The sequence below is a fragment of the Elgaria multicarinata genome, chromosome 1 (assembly GCF_023053635.1).
Source record: "Elgaria multicarinata webbii isolate HBS135686 ecotype San Diego chromosome 1, rElgMul1.1.pri, whole genome shotgun sequence".
Classification (NCBI taxonomy): domain Eukaryota; kingdom Metazoa; phylum Chordata; class Lepidosauria; order Squamata; family Anguidae; genus Elgaria; species Elgaria multicarinata.
The window spans coordinates 38,625,987-38,649,729 of NC_086171.1; the positions used below are offsets into that span (position 1 = coordinate 38,625,987).

The following is a 23,743-nucleotide window of genomic DNA, read 5'->3' on the forward strand; positions in this document are numbered from 1 at the left end:
GCACTGTGAAGAGGTACTTGTCTGTCCTGAATCTATTGCCAATCAGCTTCTTTTTCATTAGACGACCCCTGAGATCTAGTGTTATGAGGAAGGAACAAAACGTTTTTGCTGTCTTTGCTTTCTCCACACCATATATAATTTTACAAAGCACCATTAAGTATCGCCTTAGTTCATTTTTTAAAAATAATCTAAGCGAAAAGGCCTCCTGTGTATTAGTTTTTCTTTGCAGGGGAAATACTCCGATTCCCTGATTGTTCTGGTTGCCTTTTTCTGAATCGTTTCCAGCTCTGTGATATCCTTTTTGGAGATGGGCAAACAATCGTTTGAAGGGTATGATGAAATAGGATGCAATCTGAGAATTATGGCCTAGCATTCCTTGCAACATTGCAAGGAACTATAGGATGCACCTCTTGTTTTATGCAGTTCAGCAACTCGGGGTGCAAAATGTTGGGCTGGTCTTGTCTCATCTAAGGAGACCCAGAACTATGACTGCACATCTGTTTTACTGTAATGTCACTTGTTGGTCTCTTGCCTCTGGTATATAGAACAGAATCTTCTGATTCAAACCATAAGGATTTTAGCATTGTTATTGGGACGCTTTTGCTTTGCCTCGCCTTGTTTCCTAAGCCTAGTGGTTTTAGCGGTTATTTTTCACTGGCTTCTGTGTCATGTTCCTGAAAATATTGGCAGGGCTCTGTCACTGTGCGCAGGTATAATTGAAACTTGTTTTCTCCAAGGAATCACTCGGCTGTGTGGTTTATTTGTTTACTGACATTGACAGAGATCTTAATGGCTTTTTAAACCCAATTTGTGCATCACTGAATATCCTCCAAAGAGGAAGATCTGATTAAATTTATCGGTGGAATGAAGTCTCTTTGCTGAGCCCTTGGCTGCATTGTGAATGTCTGCGCCCAAATAAAGCACGCCGGGCTTAGAAACTTCATGTGAGCAGTATGCAGTCCATTACCTGTCCCACTATGTGAAATCAGGATGATACCAAGATTGAAACCAATTCTGTTGTTTTGCAATGGGCTCATTTCCCCTTCTTTACTATCAGTTCAGGTCTGGACCAGATTTCATTACTGTACCCCCTAGGGCTTGGTAAAGGGATCTGTTTTCTGGGACTTTGCTGACTTGCCTTCCAATTAACGTTTGTGTAATGGAAACCTAAGCCACCCCCACCCCAAAGCTACAATATAAAATTATGCACAGGGCTCCACAATTCTGCGTGCCACTCCTGCATGGCGAATATTTCATCACCCTCTTACAGGAGTGACGGAAGGAGTCCCAGTCTTCCTTCATCTCTAACTTAGACGGAGGAGTAGGCAAAGATCATCTGCTTAGGCGCGCTGAGTCTCAGCACAGTGGAACTCCAGGAGAGATCCAAGCCTCCGTCTCCAGTTCCAAGCTGGAGACTGTTGTCCCTCCTTGCCACCTCCCCAAGATCCTGGTAGCTTCCAGGCCCTGGGGGTGGTACTCACAAAGGGAGTCCAAGCTTCCACAAGATGGATGGGAAACCTCCTTGGGCAAAATTGGGTCTGTGGTCTGGAGGCTACCCATCCCTGCTGTAAACAGTAGGTTCACGATCAATTCACATAATCCTCTGTTTGCGTTGAAATGTTCATTGAGTTCAGTTTGCAGTGAAGCAGTGGTTCAGCTTGCTTCACCAAATGTCCAGCTCACGTGTGTGTGGCGCATGATGGGCCCAGTCGAAACTCAGCACTTGGTTGTGTGCAGAAGAGGAAAGATGGTCCCTTGTGAAGCAACCAGACGCTGGCTTCAGAACTTGCTAATGTCGATTTACAACTTCGTGTGTGAGCAAAGAACTGGGCGAATCAATCTTCAGTCGCTCTTCTCAGTGCCCAACTGTTAAACATTTTTTGGCCAATGTAAGCAGCAGTCCATCATAAGTAACCATACATATTACAAATAAGGTCACACTCTACTCACATTAATTTCATTTCTCCTTTTTGCTTTGCAGTGCCAACAACAAGAATCCTGGCTACTGGCGGAGCATCTTACAACAAAGCAATTTTACAAGTAAATGTGGCTTATTGCATTTGTGATCACCCATTGCTGTTTTAGCCAGCCTGTGGGCTGTCAGGTAGAGAGTTAAGACCCAGAGAAGACTGATCTTGAGTAGGAGACATATGTTGCATAGGTAGCCCAGGCAGGGTCAGCCTGTACACCACCTAGCCAAGTTGTCAGTGAAAGCTCTTGGGGGAAATGGACAAGGTTTAAATAGTGGTCTGAGCAGGGCCGGGGGTGGAGTGGAGCACTCTGATAATTTTCTGCATTTAAGGCTTTATGCTCTTATACTCCCTCCACGATAAATATAAATAAATAAAAAATAAAATAAAAGAGGATCAGAGATAAGACCGCACATTTGATTTGAACATCATTTATGCTACAATACAGATAAGGAGAAAGAATTCTTATTGAAACATCCTTTTATGTTGCAATGCAGATCAGATCATCAGAAGACATAAGTATTAGTACAAAAAAAAGGTAGATAAACTTACTATTTACTCTAAAGAGCTGGGGGCAATACATAAGCATTTGTAAAGTGATGCACGCTGGAGCAAAGCATCCCAATGTCACATATAGACGAATGGGATCTGAGCCTGTGGTGACTTCTCTATGAGGAAAGGTTATCAAATCTGGGACTAGTCACCGCTGCATATCATATTCTCCATACTGTCCTCATGGTTTATCTGCTTTGGGAGAATGAGAATTTCACTTGCAATTTCTGTGTCCTTAAGGAGGATGTGGCGTTAAGGCTTGTGAACCTTAACTCCCAATTTCCCTGCTTTTTAGTGCTTGGTTGGAAACTGTAGAGCCTTAACGTTGTTTTTGTAAACCATAGGGTTTTTTGTCTAATGAATAATATAGATCATAATTTCTATAAATTACGATGTATAAAACTATGTAGGCTTACACAAAATGTGAATGCTAGTCTTCACACAAGATATGCAAACATTTTCTGAGATCCCAGGAAATATTCGGCCCCCCTTTTTAACCCTGGGTCCAGGTACGATGTACCCCCTGCACCCTCCTCTCATGGGCCCGGAGTCTGAGCACAACTTGGAGGCTGACCTAGCACTGTTTTTATTATTAGAAAATCAACTTGTGGGGAGGGGAGTTTGATTCAAAGTATGGGGAAGGTAGGCTTAACCCTTTCCCCACCCACTGTTTCTTTGCCCTGAGCTGTATCAGACTCCTGCTAACCTACATCTGTAGAGATCCCTGCTGTCTTGAAGTCATTATCAAAGGATTCTGTGGACTGGAATGTGCTGCCAGGAAGAAAAGAGGTCACATCAAACTGTGATGGAAAAGTTCACCGCTTTGGTTGTCCAAATGCTCATGCCTTTTAAATTTAGCAGCTAGCAATAGTTAATAAGTGCCTGGTTTGCATTGTGTTCCTTCTGCTGGGAGCATGTCTGGCCACAACTTCCCACTGCATGTGTATTGTGTGTACATGTGACATAATCAAGGTGTGACACCATGACATGAAGCCATGTATGAGGTTCCTCCAGTGGTTTCGGAATGGGGCGGTCCTTACTTGGTTAAAAGGCGGGGCCTCTGGCAAGGACAACACCAAAAGGAAAGGGGTTCTTTTCAGTAAGTAAACCAGCCCTGCTTGGCTAGCAAGCAGCAGGTTTTTGGAATCTCCCCCACATCTGATATTTAGAAAATCTTCCCTTAGTCCTTTCTGGTGTGTGTCTTAGGTGACGTCAGGGAGTCTAAGGCCTCGGGGAGGGGCTGTAGTTCAGTGGTAGACACATGCCTTGTATGCAGAAGATCCAGGGTTAAGTTCCCGGCTTCTCCAGGTAGAGGCAGGAACGAATTCTGCTTGAAACCCTGGAATCATAGAATCATAGAATAGTAGAGTTGGAAGGGGCTTATAAGGCCTTCAAGTCCAACCCCATGCTCCATGCAGGAATCCACCTTAAAGCATTCCTGAAAGCTGTCTCTTGAATGCCTCTAGTGTGGGAGAGCCCACAACCTCCCTAGGGAACTGGTTCCATTGTCGTACTGCTCTAACAGCCAGGAAGTTTTTCCTGATGTCCATCCGGAATCAGGCTTCCTGTAATTTGAGCCCATTATTCCGTGTCCTGCACTCTGGGAGGATCAAGAAGAGATCCTGGCCCTCCTCTGTGTGACAGCCTTTCAAGTATTTGAAGAGTGCTATCATGTCTCCCCTCAATCTTCTCTTCTCCAGGCTAAGCATGCCTAGTTGTTTCAGTCTCTCCTCATAGGGCTTTGTTTTCATACCCCTGATCATCCTTGTTGCCCTCCTCAGAACATGTTCCAGCTTGCCTGCATCCTTCTTGAAGTGTGGTGCCCAGAACTGGACACAATACTCAAGATGAGGCCTAACCAGTGCTAGATGGACCAATGCTTTGACTCACTATAAGGCATTTTCCAATGTTCCTGAGAGCCAGGAGACAGGATGGAACCGTCCCCTTCACTCACCTCTTCCTTCCTGCCAGTCATTGCAATAAATACTTGGTATGAAGTTCATGGGATGCTCTCTGTTTTTATTTATATTTTGCAATTTTATAGTTCCTTAGAGTCTCTTTCCTAAGTACATTTAAAGCATCTGCTGCATTTCCTTTTCGTTTGTTCTACTTGAGAGCTGGTGCACCGTAATGACTAAGAGTGCAAGTCGTGAGCCAGAAAGCTCTGAGTTCAAATCAGGCCTCAGCCATCAACTCGTTAGGTAGCATGAGGCAAGCTACCATTCTGCCCACCCCAGACCTTGAGATAATAATACTAGGGTTGTGTGTAAAGATTACCGAGATACTATATGTGAAGCATTTAGGGAAAGTGCTATGTAAATGCTTATGTGATGGCAGTGGTGGTCTCTTTCCTGCCTTTCATCCATCTTTTCTAGCCACAGACAGCTCAAAACATAAGACAAAAGTCAAGATGGCAGCTTGTCCAAGTACACGTTCAGTGTACAAAAGCTGAACAAACTAGCAGTGTTATTTCAACACTGGCTACAAGACAGTGTCCTCCACTGCACCTGAGGGTAGCTTAGGGGGCGTAGAGCTGCCACATGGCCCATACAGCTTTATCCATCTTGTGCCCCTGAACACCTACCGTCTGAGCCAGCCACCACACTCTTCTTAACGGTAGGGCCGGCCCTGTTTTTAGCCATTCATACCAGTAACGTCTCAAAAGACTTGAAAACTCGTGGGTTTGATTCGTCACAGAGTACACGTTTCCAGATATCATTAGTATGTAAAGTTAATGGAAATTCATAAGGAAACATTCTTTCAGGCAAAAGCTTAAGACTAAAAGTAGGTCACAGCCAGAGCTGCTTCTCAAAATCGAGCTGCTTCACAAAACATGATAGATGTGTCTTAAAAATAGCATTATCAGCGTGGATTAGATCACTTAGTTCTGGGATTGGCCAAATCTACCTTTTAATAAAAACTCAGAAACGAATAAAACACAACAGAATTTCCACCTATAACCTTGTATCATTCTGGAGCAACTCCCTAAAAAGCTACAGAAATCTACTTTATCACTTGATATTTCTGGTTCTGTACGCAGGGACTTAAGGGGTGAGTTTTCCAAACTTGATTACCACTGTAAGGCCTCCTCTTACCTTAAACATCTGTCTGTCTGGCTTGACAAGGGAAGGAAAACAGTCTACTGCCTCTGTGTCCCACAGTCTGGTTGTAAGATACATTTTTTATGTTTCCCAGGTCTTGTCTGATGTGTTCAGTGCTCCAGTTTACACTATTGACACTGCTAATTCAGCCTGTTTAGGATCTGCTTACAGAGCAATCCATGGTAAGTCAGCCCAAGAGCCCTCGAAACAACATGAACTATGCAGCAGAATATATCATCTTCGGGGTTCAAAAACCTTGTGTGCTGTAGCTGCCTTCCATTCTTGTCACAGGCCAATCAGTGACTTGTGCTCTTGCTTGGTTTTTTGCATGACGCTGGTTCAGTTCTGACAACACGTTAGTCAATAAAGGTTGAGCTTCTGGGAGGTACTCCCCGCACAACATGTTCTAACTCCACCGTTGTGTGACTGTGGGCTACCATGGAGTTGAGTGAAATCCATTGTGATGTTTAATTGACAGCTCCTCTGCCCTCTCTCTTCCCCTGGTCCTCCCGATGGTATCCCATCAGCCACTGCTGCAAAAAAACAATCCCGGCGGCTCTCCTAGAGCGGCACTTGCTCCTTTTGCCGCTCTTGCCAGGGAACTCCATCGCCAGTGGGAAAAGTCCACTCAACGCAACAGGAAACTCTACGGAGCCCTCCACACAACATGCAACACAACGGTTGTGCAGGATCTCTCCTCTGCACAGGGTGGATATTCAATGTGGAGTGTTTTCCAAAAACAACAACACTCCACCGTGGGCTGGAGTTTTCCCACCAGACAACATACTTCTCTCTCTTTTAAAAAATTATTGTTGTTTTTTTTTTTTGTTGTTGTTATTTTATTTCATTACAAGATAAAAATACATTTACAGTTATTTCTATATAACATAAACTATAATTATTTAAAATACTAAAAGGTTTTAACAAAAGAACAATATTTTATCTATATTATATATCTGTCTTACCCAATCTGGCTTGAACCTCATTGAATAGTAGCAATGGTAGAGGAAAAATTAGTTATGTAGAGGTTTCTCGGTGTAAAAACTCCACTGAGGAGTTCTAAAACCACCGTTGAGAAACGTGTTGTCTGAACTGAGCCGCTCTCGTGAATCACGTCATCTTTGCAGGCTTTACATGAGAACAGCCCTGCTAAATCAGACTAACGGCCCATCTAGTCTGGCATCCTGTAGGCACAGCGGCCAATCAGATGCTTCTGAGGCGCCCCCAAGCAGGGCAGGAAGACAATATCCGTTCTTTGTTCCTTATTCCCCAATAACCGGCATTCACTGGCAATTCTGTCTCTGAACCTGGATGCTCAGTGTCATAGCCACTGAGAGACCTCTCCTCTATGAACCTGACTGCTCCCTTTTTATAGGGCTGTCCTGACTTCTCTCTTCACAACTGGAAGCAGCCCTGTGGTGGCAGTTGGGTGTCAGAGGGCCCACCTCCACTGGAGCCGTCAGAAGCTGGGTGGCAGTCAGCTCACTAGGCTGTTCTGCTTCCTTTCTCCTCCCCAACCACCCCGAGACAAGGGCTGTCCATCCTCTCCTCCTCCATAGGCCCCTCAGTGCTTGACAAAAACTCCCAACTTTTTAGGAACCCCAAATTTTGAAAGCAGGGTCAGCAATGCAAAGCTGGACATTACCTGCGATTTGTGCAATGTGTGCGATTTGCTGGAACTGTGTTATATGCAGCGGAGGAGGGCCCGTTGCAGGAGGATGGCATCAAGCCCATACATGGCTGGGACTTGGAGAGGATGAATATTTGGAGAGGATCTATAATTTTGAGACCCAAGTCGTAGAACTCATGAACTTTTCTAGGACACATTGGGCCCGTTCAGAAGACCCCTTAAACCCTGCCGGTTAAAGCTTTTGGTTAAACAGCAGGGTTTACGGGGTCTTGTGGGATGCATTTTGCTAAACCCTGCTCACGCACTAACCACAGTTGGACCATCTGCAGCAGGGTGAGCAGCTCTAACTATGGCTTAAAGTGTTGTGTGTGACAGCACAGCTTGTGGTTAGTGCTAACCCCAGAGAACTACAATTTCGCTAACCACATCGCCTGAACAGGCCCATGATCTGTTTGTTAATTCTAGACTGGCCATTTGTAGATATATCAAGCTTATAAAGAGGCACTGGTTCTCTTATTGGAGAGAGCGCTTTTTCTCTCTCAGGTCACAAATGACCAGCATAGGTATGTATAAGCACACACACAAAGAGAGCCTTGTGGCGCCTTTAAAGATGATAGAATTGTTGTGATGCAGACCTTTTCTCCCTCTCTCAAAATACTAGAACCCCATGGGGTCATCCCATGAAGCTGATTGGCGGGAGATTCAGGACAAATAGAAGGAAGGACTTCTTCACACAGCACATAGTTAAACTATGGAACTCACTACCACAAGATGTAGTGATGGCCACCACTTTGGATAAATTCCAGGAGGAGAAGGCTATGAATGGCTACTAGCCCTGATGGCTAAGTGCAACCTCCAGTATCTGAAGCAGTAAGCCTGTGTATACTAGTTTTTTGGGAACATGGGTGGGAGGGTGCTGTTGCACCATGTCCTGCTTTGTGGGTCCCTGGTCAACAGCTGGTTGGCCACTGTGTGAACAGAGTGTTAAACTAGATGGACCCTTGGTCTGATCCAGCATGGCTCTTTTTATGTTCTTACGTTCATGAACTAGAGCCCACTTCATCAGAGTGGCCACTAGTCCACAAAAGCTTCTTCCAGAATGGTTCTATTAGTTTTCAAGGTGCCACAAGACTCTTCCATTTTGCGTGTCTTTGCTGTAAAAGACTAGCATGGCTAATCCTGTGGAATTCCTGTGGAAGCCTGGTGAGCAAAACTATCTGTGGACTTACTTGTAGGGCTGAGATAATTTTCTTTCCGTCTCTTGCTCCTCCCTCCCACCTTGCTCCCAATTTCTTCTCTTTCTAGCTCACTTTTTTTTAAAAAAACCATGCTTTGCCCTTGAATGTATTACTTCTCCATATTTTCCCATCTATTTGCTGCTTTATTGGCATTCCTCAATGATTACTGATACTGTTGAACTTGCAACTCTGTGGCTAGCTTTGCCCTCCATGGGACAAATTGAATGATTGACGTAAACTCGATCTCTGAGACCCTGCCTGCCCAGGCCCAAGTGCATTGGAATGTAAGATCTTTACCCTTTATCCTTCACTTCTGAATGCTGACCCGACCAAGGAAGATCAATGCAATGTATTAATTTGCCAAGGAGCCCAGGCACATCCCTCATCTTGTTTCTCTCATTGATCAGGTCTGTGATTCTCATTGCAGGACTCAGGGCAGAGACAAGCGTGTCCTTGGCGGATGTTGTGAAATTAGCACCAGGGCCCAGATTAGTTGCCACTCCAACCGTTGGCGTGGCTCAGGTGAGATGGCGCTTGGGGCAGTTTATTGGTTGGCTTCTTTTCATTTCTTCCTGCTTTAAAAATGGAATGGCTGATCATTAAAATGTTTACAAAGGAAGAGATTTTGTTTCGGGACATTCACTGCTTTCAGATGTACTGCAACTCTGTATTACAGGAATGAAATCGATAAACTGGCCTTTTTTGGGGTCTTCTTTGGTCAAGGAATGTTTTGTGGATTAATCATCTGCCTTGGAATTCCCGGGGTTTCTTGGGTAGTGAGAATGCTGCTAAGCCAGTTTAAGGCTATAATAATAATAATTTTATTTATTTATTTATTTCTTACCCACCTCTCCCTTTGGATCGAGGCGGGGAACAACATTAGTACAGGAATCAACACATCTTAAAAATTCTTGATTTTACGTTGATCTGGGTATGCCTGCCGGAAAAGGCTAGTCTTCAAAGCTGCCTTAAAATCACACAGAGAGAGTTAATTTTATGAATCTCCTCTGGCAGGCCATTCCACAATCCAGGGGAGACAGAAGAAAAGGTCCTCTGGGAAACTGATGTCAGCCTAGTTTTGGCTGTCAAGTAAGTTCTCCCCAGAGGACCTGAGTGTGTGGGGCAGATTGTATGGGAGAGGGTGATCCCGCAGGTAACCTGGACCCAAACCATTTAGGGCTTTAAAGGTAATGACCAACACTTTGTACTTTGCCCAGAAACTAATTGGCAGCCAGTGGAGTGATTTTAACGTTGGAGTAATATGCTCACCCCTAGACGTACTGGCGACCAACCTGCCTGCCATATTTTGAACTAGTTGAAGTTTTCGAACTAGGTATAATAGTAGCCCTATGTAGAGTGCATTGCAGAAGTCAAGCCTTGAGGTTACCAGCGTGTGCACTACTGTCTTTAGGTCTTCCAAATCTAGAAAAGGTTGCAGCTGGTGCAACAGCCGAAGCTGATAGTAGGCACTCCTGGCTGTCGCATCTATCTGGGCTGTCATTTGGAGTGACGGATCCAGGAGCACCCCAAATTGCAAACACAGTCTTTCAGGGGGAGTGTAGCCCCATCCAGAACTGGATGACACATCTCCAAGCCTAGATATGCCTTTAGGACAATAATTGGCTAATGTCTACCTTCAGGTAACCTGTTCTAGAGTGCTGATGAACCTTTGCATGATGCAAAGGATTTTAGGGACTTGTTCTATTGTGTATTTTCAGTTCACCCAGTGCACTGGACAAGGCTTATTACATTAAATGTGAATGAGCTGTAGAACGCAAACCCAATACTCACCTGTGGCGGAGCATTGCAGCGGAAGATAGGTAGTGGTGGAAAAATTGCGATTCAGAGACTCATGTTTAGGGATAGGTGTGAAATTCGTTGGATTCGCAGTTTAATGTGAACTTACCGAATTCACCTAAACACGAACCAGGATACAGTTAGACTTCGAGATCTGTACTTTTCTGATTCAGTTTGCAAAAGAAAAAAAAGAAGAACAAAAGCATACAAAAATGTGTACGTTTGAAACAGTGCATACGTGAACACACAGATTTGGGGAGATGCACAAGAAACCATTTTATTCCATGGAAGAATTGCTTACCAAAATGCGTACGTTTGAAAAATGCATACAAATATATAAATCTAAATGGACGATCTGCAAAATATTGTACGAATTGCCATGTGGACTAAACCCTTTCCCCCCAGCCATCCTATCAGAAACAGGACAGAACAAACTTTGTGATGCTTGGCTTCTCAAGAACCTAGTTTGAAACCCTCTGAATTAGGGTAAATCCTTAGGGCAGCATACTCTAACTCAGTACCTTCCAAGGCCACAGCTAGACCTAAGGTTTATCCTGGGATCATCCAGGGTTCACCCCTGCCTGAGCACTGGTTCCCCTGTGTGTCACCTAGGTGAACAGGTTTGACCCCTGGATGATCCAGGGATAAACCTTAGGTCTAGCTATGGCCCAAGTGTGTTGGACTAATTCCCATCAGCCCCAGGCAGCATGGCTAATGGGCAAGAATACTGGGTGTTGTAGTCCAAAACATCTGGAGGGCACTAGTTTGGGAAAGGCTGCCTTAGGGCTTTATATGCCTTGGTTGTTCCCAGCTGTATATTTCCCTAACTTGATGCCCAACTTGTTTTATTGGGTTAGTAAATTAGTGCCACATTGCCACCAGCAGAAGCTGTCTTAGGTGGGATTAGCTGCAAGTGCAGAAATGCACAGGGTTTAGAACTGTTTATTAAGCTCTTGGGAGCGATCTGTCTCCTCCTGAGAATTTTAACATGGACTGTAGAGTTTTAACATGGACTGTAGCAGCATTAGCAATGACAACCAAAGTACTTATGCCAAGCCATTTGCCACCGTCGGAGAGTGGCTTGTTGCTCACGGGAATGAAAAATGCTCACTATCCAACTCTAATGTGGTCCCTCAGATTCACCGGGTTGGCTCTCCGAGGGCTTCCGCCCCCCTTACCCTTGGAGCACCCTTCTGGACTGGCCCTTCGGTGAAGTTTGGCATAGGAAGGAAATAGGAGAACCGCAGGAATTGCTTTGAGCTCACTTTCTTCTGTACGCAGTGATTTGGTCAAGGGGGTTCGATCCTAGTGCAGTCTAATTGCAGCATCTGGTATCAAACTGAATGTGGTCCTTTGGAGAAGCCACCAGTGCCAGGCACTGAATGCTTTCATCATTATTATTATTATTATTATTATTATTATTATTATTTACAATTATATACCGCCCCATAGCCGAAACTCTCTGGGCGGTTTACAAAAGTTAAAAACAGTGAACATTAAAAGCAAATATACAAAAATTTAAAAGCAAAAAAATAATATCAGTTTAAAACTATTCTGCGGTCAGTTAAAAAATTCAGCATATATTGTTAACTGCCTGGGAGAAAAGTCTTGACCTGGCGCCGAAAAGATAACTATGTTGGCGCCAGGCGAGCCTCATCAGGGAGATCATTCCATAATTGGGGGCCACCACTGAAAAAGGCCCTCTCCCTTGTTGCCATCCTCCAAGCTTCCTCAGAGTAGGCACCCGGAGGAGGACCTTAGATGTTGAGCGCAGTGTATGGGTAGGTTCTTGTCAAGAGAGGCATTCTGTCAGGTTTTATGGTCCCAAGCCATGTAAGGCTTTATAGGTTAAAACCAGCACCTTGAACTGGGCTCCGAAACATTTAGGCAGCCAATGCAAGAGGGCGAGAATCAGTCTTAGAGATTCAGGCAAAGGGCCACATGCCCTATCGACCTCGTGGTCTTACCATCCATGTGGCAGTTTTCAATTAGTATTGAAAAGTTCAGACTGTGTGCCCCAGTGGGTTGTGTGTTGGGTTTATTTTTAGCTCTGTGGGTTTGTTGGCAAACAGGGCTGGTGTAGGGACAGAAGAGTCTTCTTGATCACAGAGGGGCAGAAGCGATATCATAGGTATTTCTTTCTCTTCCAATAAAATTAACAGGAGAGGAAAGTAGAGAGATGGCCGGAGATTGGAAGAGCTGCCTGACAGGTCCTGGGGTGGGGGAACTAGTAGAAAGTCATGAACATTTGCTTCTTCCCCACCCCAACTCCCCCCACAAGTGGTGCCTAGGACCTTTCAGAAAGTCACTAATTTAAAAGAAAACAATAACATTCAGAGCCATCAAACTCATACGATGGCCAAAGGTTGATATTTTCCCTCCCATTCAGTTGGCTGTCTTGAGCTGGAAATAAAGGGGAAGAGAAGAATTTGGCAAGTGTGTCTGAATGCTCTATATTGGGGGACTCTATGTTTTTCTATAGAGGAACATCTCCTCTTGTATGAGTTCCCTTTATTTTTCATTGAAGAAATGAGGATAGTGTGTACCACGTGCCTAAACATCCAGGTTGCATAATCAGAAACATAATTCTTCCTTAAGAATAGTAGAGTTGGAAGGGGCCTATAAGACCATTGAGTCCAACCCCCTGCTCAATGCAAGAATCTACATTAAAGCTTCCCTGACAGATGGTTGTCCAGCTGCCTCTTGAATGTCTCTTGTGTGGGAGAGCCCACAACCTCATCAGACAATTGGCTCCATTGTTGCACTGCTCTAACAGTCAGGAAGTTTTCCTGATGTCCTGATGTCCATCTGGCTTTCTGTAAATTGAGCCTATTATTCTGTGTTCTGCAATCTGGGATGATCGAGAAGAGATCCTGGCCCTCTGTGTGACATGATAAGAAACACAGAGCTGCTGCTGAAAATGGCAGCTTTCCTCCTCTTTACACGTAGAACAATTTATCCTGAGATCATTATGCTGAGCTCTTCCTTGCTAGCAGCAGCCATTAATGTGGACGTATGGGTGGGGAAATCCACAGTGGAGTGATGTCACAATACAGGTTAACTTGTACTATATATAACAGAGCGGTGCAGGTGGACTTAACACAGAGCTGCCATTTTTGGTGGCAGCCCCATCTTTTCTTACAGCATGTATGTCCCACCTCTTTTCTTCTTTATGTCCTACCTATTGTAGACCCAATCCTATTCTGATGTGTCTCTCTGACCTCCCAACACTTTCCTTCCCATTTTTGAAATCCGTAAAAATTTGCCTGTTGACAGTATAGGTTCCTTCACAAGCTTCATGGCTGCAAAACCGCAAAAGCCAGAGGGCCTGTCAGTAATACAGTGTGTTAGCATGAAAAGTGCAGGAGAAGTTCATAATCTGATGAGTCAGTTTGGTTCTGTTTTTAACAGGGCTGCATCTCCCTGTCCATTTGATTTCGTTCTGTCAAGTTTAGCAGTTTTCACTTAAGTGACGGTTCTTTTTATAAACTTCAAAGTCAACCTGAGGTTAAGCGCTGTCTTCCTGGGGAATTCTCTCTAAAACAACCTGGCTAACCCCATGTGAAGTTGTCTTGATCAAATCCCTACATTTTGTTTTTGGGAGTATATGAAATCTGTATCTTTGCCATGTAAAGAAATGCAAGCACAGCTCTAATGCACTGGTTATCTTGCCAGGGTTTTGTCTTTTTTTTTACTTCCAAAGGTCCCTTACCAAACCTGCCCACAAAGAGCTTTTTAAAAATCACCAGAGTAAGCAAAAACAAAGAAACAAACAAAGTTACATTCCATAAAAGTCAGAAAATAAAACAATTGTGCCCATGGGTAGGTATGGAGAATATTTATTTTTATTTACACACATACGTACCATGTTTCCCCCCTCTTGCTACCCAAGAGAGTTTCAGCTATTGGCTGGTATAAAAATGAAATAAATTGAACTCTTGTGGAAGGTGGCTACATGCCTTGTGGTGCTCCAGGAAAACTTTGATTCTTGTATCTTTGCAAATTGTGTTCTAGTGACGCACTGAACAGAGCGAGTCACATGGGTGGGTTATGTTTTGGAGGTTTGTGAAAACGAAATAGATTAATAATTCTAGTACATTGCCTGTCTTGCTCTCATGAGTGGAGTTTTCCAGTTGGATCTGGTTTCAAATTCACTTAGTGAGTCCATGTTTTAGATCGTAAGCAGGGCATGTGCGTTGCTGTTGTTATTATTATTTTAAAGCATCTAGGCTCTTTATAACATTATTACTTATTAATAGTGGTGGTAGAAGAAAGCCATGGTAGCAAAAGAGAGAATGAAAAAGTGAGATTTCTTCATCCAATTTATTTTATTCCCAGCTTGTGATGGGCTTCTTGCTTTACAAGTGGGGCTTGAGGCCATTCCTAAGGGCTTGTATTATTGTGGTCATTTTTTAAAAACAAACAAACATCTATCGTACCTTTCCACTGAGATTGATCTTGGAAGAAGGTGGCGTACAATTCATTTGAAACAATGCATCACTACAAATTAAAACCAGCTTAAGACAATGCGACCTACAACCTAAAATCCAAACTATACTAGGGTGACCATATGAAAAGGAGGACAGGGCTCCTGTATCTTTAACAGTTGCATAGAAAAGGGAATTTCAGCAGGTGTCATTTGTATATATGGAGAACCTGGTGAAATTCCCTCTTCATCACAACCGTTAAAGCTGCAGGAGCTATGCTAGAGTGACCAGATTTAAAAGAGGGCAGGGCACCTGCAGCTTTAACTGTTGTGATGAAGAGGAAATTACACCAGGTTCCCCATATATACAAATAACCCCTGCTGAAATTCCCTTTTCAGTACAACTGTTAAAGATACAGGAGCCCTGTCCTCTTTTTCATATGGTCACCCTAAACTATACAGAACAGCAGTAGGAAACACCAGTTGCCACTAGCAGCTGTTCCAGCAGGCTGTGCAGAAGGGGATGAGGTTGTGGGGGGAAGCAGGGCTACTCCATCCACCCTGTTGAAGACCACCCTCTTGAAGGCTCCTCCTTCCTCATCTATCACCATCTGATCCGTGAGATGAGAAGGGAAGCAGGGCCATTTCACCAGCCCTCCTGGAAGCCTATTTAGGGTGAATTCCTATGCATATTTAGACAGTCCTTATTATCAGGGGTTCCCAACGTAGTGCCTGCAGGCACCAGTGCACCCAACTCCAAGTTGCCCGTGCAGTTTTCCACTCTCTGCCTCCTTAATTGTTTTTCTAATTAAAAAATGAGAAAAATGTAAAGCTGCCAGGTTCTCCTTCCTGTTCCTGAACCTGCAACCAATCAGCAGTTGGATGGGCAGGAAGAGAAGGGAAGAGTTGCTTTTGGGGCCAGCCCAGTCTTCTTCTGCCCACGAAGACCTTTCCCCTTTGCTCTCTCTTTCTGCTCTCCCAGCCTCTCCACTCACTATTTTTCTCCTCTCCCATCTGTTTCCCCCACTCTTAGCCTTGCCCTGGCATGGCAGCGAAAAAGCAGCCCTTCTTTGCTGCCGTGCCAGCGTGTTGCCAAATTTCAGTGGCAAATTTGTACTTGGTTTGTTTTTTGAAAGGGAAAGCGGCCTTTTTTTGCTGCCACCTCACCAAATTTTGGTGGCGAACCGCCACTTCTTTGACGCTGGTGAGGTGCCAGTCCCAAAAAACGCCAGGCGGGGGTGTGTGTGCTTCCTGTGGCTTGCAGGCTGTGTGTCGCCCACCCATGGTATAGAGTTTTATAGGTTAAAACCAGAACTTTGAACTTTTTCCTGGAAAGGCAGTGAAAGCGAGGTTGTGGACCACTCTCCCCATGTTGACATAGATAGAACAAGGGCAGCCATGTAGCATTTCCCAAGATAAGAGAGTGTGATTCAACTAATAACAGGGAGGAGGCTGCCTTTGTGGCCTGGATTCTTGGCAAAAGCCCTCATTTATCATGCCGATGTTGCGGTGTTGGAGAACTGGCCTGCAGCAACTGATCCTGTCTTCAAATCAGCGGACAAATGAATAGGCTGTTAAAAGAGCCATCTAATGGTAATTAATTTTTGCTCATTATCCATCCAGGGTGGATTTGAATGACCAGCTGAGCCCATTGAATTCTTTGTGTCTTGTTTCAGTAAACCTATCCAGGCTCCCCCACCCCATTAAATACAAAGAGAAGAGAAGATTTGAAAACATTTCTTTTAGAAAAGGAAGATTAATCCGAAGCAGTGGGCATGACTGAAATAACTGGGAAGATTTTATAACACTAAGTATATGCTAACAGACAGTAAGAATCCATTATTACAGCATTAAAATGCAGCACTAGTTTAGCAATCTATTAAAACCGGAGATGCTTGGCTTGTTGGTTAATTAAGCCAAAAGGCATGAGAAAAGAGTACGATTATCTCGAAGATAATCGCAGCACTGGTGTTTTTACAAGTCACATGCCCTGCAAAATGGCCTAGCAGCATTAACACGCCTGACACTTCAAGCCTTGATATTTGTGTGTATATGTGAATGATGTTCATAATATTAAATGTTTGTGATTATCCTTGAAGCCTTTAGACTTCCTGTACACCTTTCTGACTATCTTCTCCCATATACGTTGCCAGGAAAACTCATGGCCTAACGCTAAGACTATGCCTGGTGAGCTAACCGAATTCTCGCGCGCTTGGGACTCGGTTCGCTTCTCAGGCACTTCTCAGGAGTGAGGCCACAAATGCCACCTTTGCCCCCAACTTCTTCAGCTCTGCCCCTCTGTTCTCAACCTCCCCTTGTTGAGTGGGAAGGACTTTAGCAGGCTTCTATGCACATTTGCTGGAATGCAAGTAGTAAGTTTTGCATGATTAGGAACCCTGATAAAACTTGGAATCTTGATAAACAGTGTTTTCAGCCATGTGGAATCTTCAATTCGCATTCAAGTGGACATGAATAGGAGGTCCCTCTTCAACGGGGAGGACAGTGACTGAGGGGTCGGAGCTGGCATACAGGGGCCCGTCACTTGTAATCAGATTAGACTGCCCTGTTCAGGCATGGCCCCTGAATAGGGCTTTATTGATATGCCTATGGGAACTTCCTTCCCCAAAACAAAATCATTAAATACATTGGTTTAATTCTCAATGTGTTTGTGTTCCGACGTGTTTCGATGCATTTCCCTTCGTCAAGGGCCATTAAATTCTCCAAAGCTTCAAAATGATCCTTAGCTCTCTCTGTTTCTAACTCACGATTGGTCTCTCAATTGGTCTTTGAAGAATTTAATTGTCCTTGATGAAGAGAAATCTCTCAAAAAACTGTCGGCACACAAATACTTTGGGAATTAAACCTTGTGGCTGTCGGTTTTGTTTTTGCTTGGCTTTTGCAGCTGTGTTTTTTTATTATTATTATTATTATCTTTGTTGGTTTTTGAACTTGCTTCCACACTCAGATCTGCTTACTTGGGTCAGTGTGCCTGGCTTGAAGGAACAGCTCTGGGGACAGCTGCTGCACCTCTACTGCTCAGGCTAGGAAATCACCCCCACAAGCAGAAGAGCTGCACCAGGTCTCATATAGGGTGGGGGAATTGGACTTGGAGGACACAGCCCTGAGAGTGCCTGTTCTTCAATATCAACCACTCCTCCCTGCAGTCATAGAATCATAGAATAGCAGAGTTGGAAGGGGCCTACAAGGCCATCGAGTCCAACCTCCTGCTCAATGCAGGAATCCACCCTAAAGCATCCCTGACAGATGGTTGTCCAGCTGCCTCTTGAAGGCCTCTAGTGTGGGAGAGCCCACAACCTCCCTAGGTAACTGATTCCATTGTCGTACAGCTCTAACAGTCAGGAAGTTTTTCCTGATGTCTAGCTGGAATCTGTCTTCCTTTAACTTGAGCCCGTTATTCCGTGTCCTGCACTCTGGGAGGATCGAGAAGAGATCCTGGCCCACCTCTGTGTGACAAGCTTTTAAGTATTTGAAGAGTGCTATCATGTCTCCCCTCAATCTTCTCTTCTCCAGGCTAAACATGCCCAGTTCTTTCAGTCTCTCTTCATAGGGCTTTGTTTCCAGACCCCTGATCATCCTGGTTGCTCTCCTCTGAACACGCTCCAGCTTGTCTGCATCCTTCTTGAATTGTGGAGCCCAGAACCGGACACAATACTCTAGATGAGGCCTAACCAGGGCTGAATAGAGAGGAACCAGTACCTCACGTGATTTGGAAGCTATACTTCTATTAATGCAGCCCAAAATAGCATTTGCCTTTCTTGCAGCCATATCGCACTGTTGGCTCATAATTCAGTTTGCAATCTACAACAATTCCAAGATCCTTCTCGTTTGTAGTATTGCTGAGCCAAGTGTCCCCCATCTTGTAACTGTGCCTTTGGTTTCTATTTCCTAAATGTAGAACTTGGCATTTATCCCTATTAAATTTCATCCTGTTGTTTTCAGCCCAGCACTCCAGCCTATCAAGATCACTTTGAAGTTTGTTTCTGTCTTCCAGGGTATTAGCTATCCCACCCAATTTGGTGTCATCTGCAAATTTGATAAGCGTTCCCTGCACCTCCTTTAAACTCTGAGGGGCACTCTATTCACCCTTGCAATTGAAATGTTCTTGGGTTGCAAAGGTTAGTGCTTCCACACTCCTGAATGCCTCAGAGCCCACTCTTCCCCTCTCCTTGGGCCTGTTTTGGCACTCAGTGTGTCTGCACTTTACTAATAAGTGGAGTGTAGCTTAGGGGTAGAGCACATGCTTTGGACACAGAAGTTCCCAGGTTCAATCCCTGGCCTCTCCAACTAGGGCAGGTCAAACTCCTGCCTGAAACCCTGGAGAGCAACTGCCAGCCAGTGCTACCAGTACTAGGCTGGATGAACCCATGGTCTGACTCAGTATAAGGCAGCTTCCTATGTGTGTTGTGTGTGTGCTTGCCCAAATCTGGGGAAAGAGGTGTGCTGGGGAAAATAGCTTGTGAGTTGTTATACCTATTTTTCTTGCCTTCAGGACTACAGGGTGTTATTCTCTTGATCATAGGAACACAGGAACCTGCCTTCTACTGAGTCTGACCATTTCTTCTCTCTGGCCTTCCTTCTTCTCACATCAGTCCGTTGGTTTCTGTTCACCACTCTGCCGCAAAGATCATCTTCTTGGCTCGCCGCTCTGACCATGTTACTCTGCTTCTGAAATCTCTTCATTGGCTTCCAATTCACTTCAGAATCCAATATAAACTTCTCCTGTTAACCTTCAAAGCTTTTCACGGTCTAGCTCCTTCCTATCTCTCCTCTCTTATCTCACACTATTGCCCCGCTCGTGCTCTTCGCTCCTCTGATGCCATGTTTCTCGCCTGCCCAAGGGCCTCTACTTCCCTTGCCCGGCTTCGTCCATTTTCTTCTGCTGCCCCTTACACCTGGAACGCTCTTCCAGAACATTTGAGAACTACAAGTTCAATCGCAGCTTTTAAAGCTCAACTAAAAACTTTTCTTTTTCCTAAAGCTTTTAAAACTTGATGTTGTGCGGACTTTATACTGTTAGTTTTACCCTACCCTGTGCCTGCTTACCCTACCCTGTGCCTGTTGGCATTCTCTTCCCCTCCTTATTGTTTTACTATGATTTTATTAGATTGTAAGCCTATGCGGTAGGGCCTTGCTATTTACTGTTTTACTCTGTACAGCACCATGTACATTGATGGTGCTATATAAATAAATTAATAATAATAATAATAATAATAATAATAATAATAATAATAATGGTCTATCTAGCCTGGTATTGCCAACACTGAATGGCAGTAATGGCTCTCCAGGGTGTCAAGCAAAAATCTTTCCTTGCTCTACCTGGAGATGCCAGAGATCAAACCAGGGACCTGGCTACAAGATGGTGCACAGTGGTTGCAACAATTTACTAGAGGGAAACTAGACTCTGGAGGGGAGGGGAATTGCTGGTAATGTTACTGCCACTTACTTCAGATGCACTTAGGGATGGTTTACAAGTGAAACTAATTTACTCTCAGGTAGATGCCACATATACATGCCCACTGAGCGCACTACTACAAGAAGCAAGATCAAGCTTCTTACGGCAGTCTGTATAATTACTTTTTGCAAAATATCACTCCTTGTGATGTATTGGGTTTAGCTGCTGGAAAAAGAGGAAATTTATGCTCCTAAGGGTCCTTTTTAACGCATCGTTGAGTGTTCTTTATTTCCTTTGGACATCAATTACAAAAAATAAATCCATTTAATTGCCTTAGGCTATATACTCTTGAAATCTCTTAGAAGGAGATTTCCAAAATAAGGTCAATAGAACGTAGCTACTAGAAATGTGAAGCAAATAGACCTTACATTTTGAGCCTGCATGGGTGAGGGTTTGGATGATCAACTTTTGATTTGTAAAACAATAAAACAACAATAATAAATGTGACTAACACATTTATTATGGCATAAGCTTTCATGGAATCAATACATTTGTCTTTATTTTTTTGCTTTTGCTGCTACTGACTAACATGGCTAAACTCTGGATTTTGACTTCTAAAATACTGGGGATGTGGAGGGAGGGGCAGATAGAATCGCAAGTGTCAGCCAGAGCCTGGCAGAATCTTGCATGATGGGGTGAAATAAGGCAGGATGAGCTGGAGCTAGACATTTAAGGGGCAGAGGGTGGGAGGTCAGTGATAGCCCATCACAACTCTTTGTTAAGCTGGCTCTAACATTTATTGGCTCTTCTAATGGATGATTGACAGCCCTGAGAAAAAGAAGTGCTTAGTTAAGAACAGACACATGTACACACACACACAACCTTGAATAAAACTGGACTGGCAACCTCTCCCATTACATTGATCCCGTTCAATGATGGGTTCTCTGGGTTGAAACTTAGCAACAAGGGTTTCTATATTTAGTATGATTGGTTATATTAATAAGATAAAAATCTTTAAATTGATAAATTGATCCCCATAAGAACTAAGAAGAGCCCTGCTGGATCAGACCAAGGGTCCATCTAGTCCAATATTCTGTTCACTGAATGGCCAACCAGCTGTTGACCAGGGATCCACAAAAAGAACATGAGTACAGTGGCACGTTCCACCAATGTTCACTAGCCAGTGATGCACCTAGGCATTCTGCCTCTGATACTAGAGGTAGCACATAGCCATCAGGAGTAGTAGCCCTTGATAGCCTTCTCCTCCTGGAATTTGTCCAACCCCCTTTTAAAGCCATCTAAATCGGTGGCCATCACTACGTCTTGTGATAGCGAATTCCATAGTCTGACTATGCACTGTGCGAAGTCCTTCGATGGTGCTATATAAATAAATAATAATAATAATAATAATGGGATGATCCCAGGCTCTAGTATTATGATGAGAATTCATCTGGCAACAGATTTTGGGTTGTTGTTAGAAAAAAAAGAAAAGTTAAAAAATGAAGTGTACGGTACTATATATGGTAAATTTACAATATTTAAGTCTAAGGCCTAGTTCAGACAACACACCAAACCATGTTGTGTAACCACAAGATGGTTCATTGAATGCATTAAGGTCAATGCATTCCGTTAACCATTTTGTGGTTAAGCAGCATGGTTTAGTGCAGCCTTCCTCAACCTGGGGCGCTCCAGATGTGTTGGACTACAACTCCTAGAATGCCCCAGCCAGCTGGCTGGGGCATTCTGGGAGATGCAGTCCAACACATCTGGAGCGCCCCAGGTTGAGGAAGGCTGGTTTAGCGTGTTGTCTGAACCAGGCCTAATTAGTATTGTAAATATATTCAAGCGCTTACAAAAACGGCAGACGGCAGGAAGCCATCTGAGAAGAAGCATTCCATCTTCTCTTTCCTCCTCTTCCTCACACGTAGGTGGGAACGCCTCTTCTCAGATGGTGCCTGCTTTGACACGGACCGGCATCCTAAAGACAACTGCCTGTGCTTTTCTTCAGAATGACTGTTTTATTCATATGTAATTGTATGCAGATTTAATTGATAAGCAATCAATTGATTAAAAACTCATGCAATCTATCCACAAAGATTTCTTCAAGTCAGAGGACAGCGCTGTCGGTAGCCCTATCCAGCCTTGATTCTTTAATGGGAGCAACTCTGGGACAAAGAAAGCCAGCTTTTGAAGTACCGTGTTAATCCTGCCATATTTTAAGTGACCGAGAAGGGTGCCAAAAGTCTCATATTTACAGGAACGAAAAGAACCCCCTTCCCCCCCGGGGTGAATTTTAGAGAAAATTAATAGGGACAAAGAAAGAAGAATAGGTTTAATTTTCACTCCACGTTCACATGGGTATAAAACAACAGCCGAACATCAGTTATTCATGCTAATGGCTGGGAGAGCCATTGCAGCAGATGCTTGAATTTTGCAAATTAGCAAGTTAAGCATTCAAGTCCAATAAAACAGTCAAAAGCACTGTAGCCTTAAATGTAGCCGTTCGTTTCTTCTGACACTTTTAATTTAGAGCAATGCGTTCACCACAACGCTTCAGAGCACGCCCATATATAAAGGTGCTGTAGTACGGTTTCTTTTCTCCCCCCCCCTCCGTTTATACAAACAACAACAACAACAACAATAATATCCGCACTGGGAAAGGAATACTGAGTGCTTGCTATCTCGGTAGCACAGCCACTTTCGGCAAGATGGGGCCGTGCTATTAAATCTCAGCTGGCACAAAGCAAGCAGGCTTTATCAGGGTTGCAGATAATCAAAGTGAGAATTAGTGAGGCTTGACTATAGATATTTCAGTAAATAAAAGAGCTATTTTTGCCTGACATATTGATGCCCCTAATACAGCCATAAGTGCTTGTTCGGTAGTTCGTTTGCTCCAACATATATATTCAAGGGAAACAAGATGCCACCGTAAGCTGGGAGGATGCAATGGTAATTCCTTGTGCAGGACAGAGGTTTGCAACCTTTTTCTTCTTTTGTGAGTAGAACAGAACCGTCCCTGCCAAGCACCCCCATCCTCAGAAGCTAAATCCCATGTGGAGCCATGTCCCTTACCTTTGTCACCTTGCTTTGTAAATAATGCACATTGTCTAGACACCAGGATACACCTGTGCTGTGCAAAAAGTCAAATAGAGGAGCGATTGCCATAATGGCTTACAATCAGATAACCACGATACAAAAGGAAAAAGGGATGAGGAGGGAAAAGGTGAATAAGAAAACATTGGTACCAACTTGCACAATTTACTTAATGGCTTCATAACCAGGTGGAGTGGGCATGGATAGAGAGCAGGTCTGGGATGGGATGAGGCACGTGGAAATTGATCCTAGCCAGGTTGACGGAAGGGTCCTCCCTGTCTTAGAATCATTGAACAGTAGAGTTGGAAGGGGCCTATAAGGCCATCGAGTCCAACCCCCTGCTCAGTGCAGGAATCCACCTTAAAGCATCCCTGACAGATGGTTGCCTCTGGTGTGGGAGAGAGAGGGTCTTATCCCACCCTCTGATGCATACAAGCAGAATTGCTAGCCATCTCTTCCTTCCCTTTGATTAGCAGAAGTTTGACCAATCGTGGAAAATTATGCCAGTGTGCTTAATTTGCAG

The 23,743-nt window shown here is 44.1% G+C and overlaps 1 protein-coding gene across 1 annotated transcript in view; it reads left to right on the plus strand.

Moving 5' to 3' along the window:
• Window positions 1-23,743, plus strand: part of XYLB (xylulokinase) — a 116,033-nt gene that overhangs the window by 89,284 nt on the left and 3,006 nt on the right. Inside the window, exons 16-18 of the mRNA XM_063147419.1 lie at window positions 1,982-2,040; window positions 5,718-5,805; window positions 8,919-9,013. Of these exons, the coding sequence (XP_063003489.1) occupies window positions 1,982-2,040; window positions 5,718-5,805; window positions 8,919-9,013 (242 nt within the window). The remainder of the gene's footprint in view (window positions 1-1,981; window positions 2,041-5,717; window positions 5,806-8,918; window positions 9,014-23,743) is intronic.